Below are 7,909 nucleotides of genomic sequence, written 5' to 3' on the forward strand. Positions count from 1 at the left end.
TATCAACTCGAGCAAAGGGAACAATGATAACTTGTGTCTTATAATGCTTACCTAGATGCTTGGAATCTAGGATGGTTGGCAACCATAAATGTCCTCATTCTTTCTTAGTATAGCCAGTATTGCCTTTCCAGCTTCCAAGGATGTTTCAAGTTTAGTGGTCTGGCGAGTATGCTTTCCTATGAACCTTATTCAAATCTTCATGGGACATACCATTATTTCTCTGAAGTCCTCACATAGGTCAAAGCCAATCATGTCTTGTGTGCCGTTCACATTGTTCAAACTTACCTTAGATTATGGCACACTCTTGGCTTTTCTTGGTTTAATTTTCAAATATTTTGCTACTTCTTTGTCCCTTTTTACTATCCCCATGTCACCATTGTCTAGTGGGTACTTTTGAGTCAAATATAGAGCGAGGATGGTGGCGCACAACGCGTTGAACATTGTTCGTCCTATGACAATGTTGTAAGATAAGAATAAGGTGGGTACAATTAGGTAACTCAGTTTCAGTATTTTTACGACGACCTACAGTGTGTGTCAAATGCTTAAGTATATGAGGGGACCTTGCTATGAACAAGACTCCATAGAGTTTAGATATGTGATAAAATGTAGATGATCTAAGGTTCTGCATTGAACCTTTACATATAGAAAAGGATATGCTTACATGTTCATCACAGTCATGATCTTGGTAACAACCCCCCGACTTCGAACAATTATCGCGTCCACCCTTCCTCGCTTCAATCGTGATTTTGTGATACATGGTCGAAAAAGACCACACTTATCTATAATATTATTTTAAATCAATTTTATTTTTTTTTCTTAATTTGAATGTATATTATACTAACGGAATCCATTTGTACTGAGCGTGAGGTGAAGGAAACATGGTGAAAGTGACAACAACAGAAATCCTAAAAGTAGAAAACATGCATGTTGGTCATGGTTTGCAATCACGTATATGAGATTCCTTCACTCGTCTATTCTGCAATAAGGGATTAATAGCCCTAGCCACATATCCCATGACTTATCACATCGATGACTATGTTGACATCAGGGTTAACGGTGTTATTCACAAGGTTATGCCTCACAAATTTTACCATGGCCGCACTGGTCGCACATGGAACGTCACCAAACGTGCCATCGGTGTCAAAGTCAACAATCAAGTGACGAACAAGATATCGAGGAAGAGGATTGATGCTCGAGTGGAACATGTTATATCCCTCTAGATGCATTGAGGAATTCTAATTCGGGAAGATTCAAAATGATAAATTGAAGGTTAAGGCTAAAGCTAAGGGAAATGTCATAAGCACCGAGCGCAAACCAGATGCCCCAAACCTTGTTTCAAAGTGCTACATTAGAGATTGTTACTTCAATACCATATGATGTTGTTAATGACCTCAAAAGAGGATACTAAAAGTTTATTGACATCCGTTTATTGGCATTTTGTTCTTATTTGCTACACTGCACTGTGTTGGTTTTGATTTTTCTCATCTTTCTTTATGGACCTTGATTTCCTACAATATCACCCCTCATTCACGCATTCGATCGAATCTCACTGTCCGATTTTGATCGGAAGATTCTAATTTAAAATTAATAGTTCTGAGAAAATTAAATCTATTTTTTCTAAACAGTATGATCAAGATCAAACGGTTGATAAAGACTTAACAACGTGATTACTGCAATAACCTAACTGTAGGGACCCAATTTCTTCGTTTATATGAACTACCTTCAAATTTATGGAAAATAAAATAGAATCAATTTGTAATGTTCAAATATATTTTTCTTTTTTTAGAAATACTAACGAGGATTCCAACAACACTCTTTGAGACTTTAAAATAGAAAAAAAAATACACTACATACTTAGTACATATAAAATTGAAATAATTAACATTTCTATAAAATATGTTTTTATTTAGAATCCTTAAAGCCCAACCCCTTATTTTTATATACCCATGACCCAAACACTATTATTTATCCAATCGTTTGGAGTTGAAAAATATTTATTTATTTATTTATTTATTTTGTGCATATACATGTAATGACAAAAAGCATTATTCACTCCATAGGTTCTTAGTAACACCACAAAAATATTAAGCAACCACATCGACTAATTAAACCTCCAACCACCATGGCACACGACATCTCCAACGACCAACCACCACCGGAAACCTCCACAACAACAACACCTCTCCTCCGCCGCAACTTCTTCCGTCTCCCATCAACCCTCAAACTCAAAACCTCCCTCTGGTCAGAACTCTCCGGCGCCGTCGGCGACTTAGGAACATACATCCCAATCGTACTAGCTCTATCATTAGTCAACAATCTCGATCTAACAACAACTCTCATCTTCACTTCTCTCTACAACATCATCACCGGAGTTTTCTTCGGGCTTCCTATGCCAGTCCAGCCTATGAAATCCATCGCCGCCGTCGCCATCTCCGAATCGCCACCTCTCACAATTCCTCAAATCTCTGCCGCCGGTTTATCCGTCGCGGCTGTCCTCCTCGTTCTCGGAACAACCGGTCTCATGTCTTTTCTCTACCGTTACCTACCTCTCCCGGTAGTTCGCGGCGTTCAACTCTCTCAGGGACTTCAATTTGCCTTCTCCGCCATTAAATATATTCGCTACCAACAAGATTTATCTTCCGCTTCATCAAAAACCGGTCCGGTCCGCCCTTGGTTTAGCCTCGACGGACTAGCTCTAGCTCTTGTTGCTGTTCTTTTTCTTGTCCTCACCACAGGCGCTGGCGAGGACAATCATTCAGAACAGCAACACGAACCGGAAGAAAATGAGTATGATAGTGACGATAGAGTTGATAATCTTCGACGAAATAAAATTCGTCGAAGATTGACGATACTATCAATGGTTCCCTCGGCTTTGATTGTGTTTTTATTTGGGCTATTGTTGTGTTTTATTCGCGATCCATCGATTTTTCATGATTTGCAATTTGGTCCGTCTAGGATTAAGCTGATTAGAATCACATGGGATGATTTTAAAGTTGGATTTGTCAGGGCTGCAATTCCGCAAATTCCGTTATCAATTTTGAATTCGGTTGTTGCGGTTTGTAAACTTTCCGGGGACTTGTTTCCGGAAAGAGAAGCTTCAGCTATGAAGGTTTCAGTGAGTGTTGGAGTGATGAATTTTGTTGGATGTTGGTTTGGTGCCATGCCATGTTGCCATGGAGCAGGAGGATTGGCTGGTCAGTATAGGTTTGGAGGTAGGAGTGGTGCTTCTATTGTGTTTCTTGGGATTGGTAAATTGTTGATTGCTTTGGTTTTTGGGAACTCTTTTGGGAGGATTTTGGGTCAGTTTCCTATTGGGATACTTGGTGTGTTACTTTTGTTTGCTGGGATTGAATTGGCTATGGCTTCTAAGGATATGAATAGTAAACAAGAATCTTTTGTTATGTTTGTTTGTGCAGCTGTTTCTTTGACTGGCTCTAGTGCTGCTTTAGGGTTTTTTGTTGGGATTGTTCTCTACATGTTGTTGAAATTGAGAGAGCTTGATTGTGGATTTGGGTTTTTGTCCAGTTCTAATAAGGCCAAATCTTCTAAGGAGGAAGAAGCTCACTTAATTGCTTAAATATTTTGATTTGGATTGTGGTCCAAAGTGTGAAATGGATTCATATGGACTTTCTGCATTCACACTGTCTTTATGAATATTTTTATAATCAGTGAATTTGAAATTAATGGAGTAAGTGACGGAAAATTCTTGATTGTGGAGAATTTAGATCCGCTTTGATTGAAGATGGTGTTAAAGATGATCAACAATGATGTGATCATTGGAAGAAGAAAGCTTTATATAAGTACATAGTATATCTTTTTCATCTTTCTTTTTTGTCTGATAATGTTGGCTATATTTGTGTTTGTTGTAATGTTCTATTTAAGGTGTACAAACATATATGTATGTGTATTTTATATATTTATAGTTAAAGTTCATAATCCTTTTGAGTGTGGGACTTTTTGCAAAATGTGTTGGTTGGTTCAATGGGGAACATGGTTTTGTAGGACCCTTCTATACTCTTGACTCAAATCAAGTGTTTGGATGAGTACATGCTTAATAAGGATTCATGTTATGATTCATAAACAAGCACTTGTTAAGGAAATTTCATAGAGCACACTCGATTTACTCTAATTAGTGAGTGTTTAACCTACTTAATTTTTTTATACGTGAAAAGTGATAATAATTGCTTGAAATTCATGGTGAAAAAGTAATACTAGTAAACTTTTTTTTTTTTGTTGAGGAAACGTATACTAAACTTTATGATAAGAATATTGAAAAGTTTTAATCAATATATGGAGGGGCTTTAATTTTAAGATATGAATGTAAATCTAGTTGTCATCCAATAACTAGGATATTTAAATACTTACTATCACACCGAAGACATTTGTTTATATATGCATAAAAAATATTCATCCACGAGAACATTAGCTACCAATACAAGCTATAACCATAGATTTCAATTATTATAATTAAATAAGCACCAAAATGTTTTGGTCCCAAACGGCACGTAAGCAAAAAAGAAAGATTAAAAAAACAAATGAACAAAAAGCACTCAAACAAAAATAAAATAATACTCAAGTGACCAAATAAAAAAGTGGCATTGAAAATTAAGTACCTTACAATTACATCATGCTATTGATATTAATATTGCTATGTCTCATACGAAACAGAAGTTCCACACGAAAGAAAAAAAATCCACATTTTGTTACTATGCATATCTAATGAACCAGGTGTATAAAGCGGACTACTTCATAATATTTCAAATTAGATTTAAATTATATTTAAATAAAAATTCATAAAATATATATCACATTAAATCGTGTGATTAAATGAAGTCTTTAATTATTTTGTCATGAGCCAAAAATTTGAGACGACTCAATTTTTCAATAACTTATTCCATCTCCATGTGTTCTCAAACGAATCTCCCATAACATTCACTTTTGTTTCTTGATGTTTTGCCCGCTTATATAATTCTAGAAATACTTTTAATAGGCTTTGTGATCCCAACCACTTACTCCTCCAAAAACCACCCTTGCTTCTTTGTTATACTTGGCCCAATATATTGAATGTCCCTTCACCATATTGATTGACTTGTATGTCCTATAACTTCTTCTTGGCTTAACATTTTCTACCTCACATCACATCACCATATATGTGGTTTAATATTCCCCTCCAAACGGCTTCTTCTTCATTCAATAATCTTTCATTTCCATTTACTCAATAAAGTAAAATTGAAATTTTCAATGTTATTCACACCTAAGCCTCCTTTTTATTCTTGCATACTTCACTCCATTTGACCCATTTGATACCCTTCTTTTCTTTTGTCCCATACCATAAAGAGTCATCACATTTTTTCATGGTTTTTGAAAGAGAGTGAGAAAGATTTGAGGGTGAGGAAGGAGATAAGCTTTTTTTGAAAAGCACTTTTCTAAAGAAAAAAATGGAACATGAATGCATTCCTCTCTTTTTTATTTTTTTAAATTTTAAATTAAGGGTGGCCATGTGTCACCATTTCATTGGTTGTTAGATTTAAATTTAGGGGATGATCATGTGCATGACTCCCCATTGGTTCATGTTCCCTGCTTGAATAGCCATCGCATCTTCATAAGGTTTGGAATGTTAGAATCTTGTGGTATTATTCTGGCCATCTGATCTTCATCAAGTGGTCCGGATTATTCAAGTTTTATTTTTGTTTTTTACTTTTGTTTATTGGGCCTAAATGATTGGGTTTGACATTGCTTTGCCATTTGCATCCGTGAGTGATTTTATTTATTTTGTATTATTTAAATTTTGTTGTTGATGAATATGTTAATTGCATTATTAAATCCATTATCTTCGAATATTCGGATACAAGTCGTATATCTTGCATTTTGAATACCTGTCATCATCTCAAAACTTAATAACGCAATCGAATTCAACTCGTTTCTTCGTGGATGAAAAATGATAAATTAGACATATATCATTTTCTTCCTCGAGTACTTGGATACAAGTTGTATAACTTATCTTTCAAGTATTTATCATCTTTGAGGAATCTTGACTCGATTCATATCAAACATCTTTTACAATAAAATCAGATGAAAAAGGACTAATTGGATGTATATCCTTTTGTCCCTAAGTATTCAAATACAAGCCGTATAAACTGTCTTTCGGGTATTCGTCTTCCGTTCAAAAATACAATAAATTAATCGAATTTAGTTCATTCTTTAATTGAACAAAAATGATTAATTTGGTGTATGTCTCATTTTTCCCGGACACTCGGATACAAGTCATATATCTTGTCTTTCTTTAAAGAATCACGACTTGATTCGTCACACATTTTCAAAAATTAAATCAGGCAAAAAAGGACTAATCTGATGTATATCCCTTTTCCCCCGAGTATTTGCATACAAGTCAGATAGCTTGCCTTTCAAATACTAGTCGTCCACCTAGAAAAAACTTTAACCAATCAAACTTGATTTTTCCGCCTCAACCCGACCTAAAAACTTTTTCATAAACTAAAAATGTTTTATCCATTGCGACACGAAGCACAAACAAAACTTCATTCCTCCCATGTGCGAGTAAAAAACAACTTTTTTCGCTCAAATGCGATAAAGGCATGACCAATTCCGACATGAAACATAAACAACGTTAACTTCCCCCATGCACGAGTAACAAACAACATTTAACCTCTTGAATACGACCTAAACATATTTCACTAAAAATCAACCAACAAACAAACAATTGCTACCCAGAACTACGTAGCTTTAAAATCCCCATCGCACCTAGTGATACGTAGGAGCGAGATTCAACGTCTCGTCAAGCACCTTGATAAAAAAATTATTTTTTTCTTCCCCCTTACTTTCTTTTTGTAAATACATCATAATAATTAGAAGAAATCAAAATATCTTAGGCGAACACTCATATTCGCGAAGCTAATTAAACGTTTCCTGTTGGATACAACAGATACCGCAGGGTGCTAATACCTTCCCCGCGCATAACCGACTCCTGAATCTGAATTTGGTTGCGGTGACCATACTTTTTGTTCTCTTAGGTTTTTATCAAAGTTTTCTCTTTTAAAAATAAATTTCGGTGGCGACTTCATTATCATTTGGGCATTCATTCACTCAGGTATTTTTCGCGTCACAACAATTCTTTGTCTAGAAAAGATAAAGTCTGATTATTTGCTTTAACTTTAAGCAATGAATGGAGAGACTTTTTGGAGAGAATACACCTTACATGGCGTCATGAATTTCATCTCAAAAAAATCATTTATGACTTACACCAAGATCCACTTTCACATCCTAAGTATTCTTGCTTTCGTGATGAACTTAAGAGAAGAGGAAATTTGGTCATTGGTTCCAATCTTGGTCTCAAATAATCTATCTTACAATGGCTACACAGTTCACCTTTTTGAGGGCATTCTGGAAGGGATGTGATTACTAGTAGGATTAAGTCGTTATTTTATTGGAAATGTATGAATAAGGACATTCTTGCCTTTGTCAAGAATTGTGTTATTTGTTAGAGAAACAAATCAGACATGACTGCTTATCTTGGTCTTTTACATCCCTTACTAATTCCAGATTACATTTGGACATGTTGGATGCGAATATAGACACAAATATGTCTATAAGGGGAAGAGGTTGAATAAACACTTTTCCCTTAATACAATTTTAAAAACATTTTAGATCTCATAAATGAAATCAGATATTTTAAGAAGCGCGAAAGCAAAACACAAAAATAAGAAAGCTTGGAAGCATCTCAATGAATTTTACCAAATGAAATAATATATGATGTTATTAAGTGCTCAATTACTTCTAATGCAAGTCAATAACAAGACAACCAAAGCCGTTATAAACAAAACGATTTAAAAACTCATCACATAGATATTCTAACAAGCCATAATTGGATTCATAATTATATAAATTTGATACA

General features: G+C 35.0%; 1 protein-coding gene and 1 pseudogene across 1 annotated transcript; both read left to right on the forward strand.

Moving 5' to 3' along the window:
- The first annotated feature begins 920 nt into the window (after positions 1-920).
- On the forward strand, positions 921-1,408 carry LOC127107632 (60S ribosomal protein L21-2-like; annotated as a pseudogene).
- Positions 1,409-1,991: 583 nt separating this feature from the next.
- Positions 1,992-3,938, forward strand: LOC127107633 (molybdate transporter 2). Its single transcript, XM_051044930.1, has one exon. The coding sequence runs from the start codon at positions 2,123-2,125 to the stop codon at positions 3,575-3,577; it is 1,455 nt and encodes a 484-aa protein (XP_050900887.1). The 5' UTR covers positions 1,992-2,122; the 3' UTR covers positions 3,578-3,938.
- The last annotated feature ends 3,971 nt before the right edge of the window (positions 3,939-7,909 follow it).

This window comes from Lathyrus oleraceus, chromosome 7 (genome assembly GCF_024323335.1).
Source record: "Lathyrus oleraceus cultivar Zhongwan6 chromosome 7, CAAS_Psat_ZW6_1.0, whole genome shotgun sequence".
NCBI lineage: Eukaryota > Viridiplantae > Streptophyta > Magnoliopsida > Fabales > Fabaceae > Lathyrus > Lathyrus oleraceus.

What these genes read in the sequence shown, in the direction of transcription:
- LOC127107633 (XM_051044930.1), top strand. Translation starts at nt 2,123, where the DNA reads ATGGCACACGACATCTCCAACGACCAACCACCACCGGAAACCTCCACA.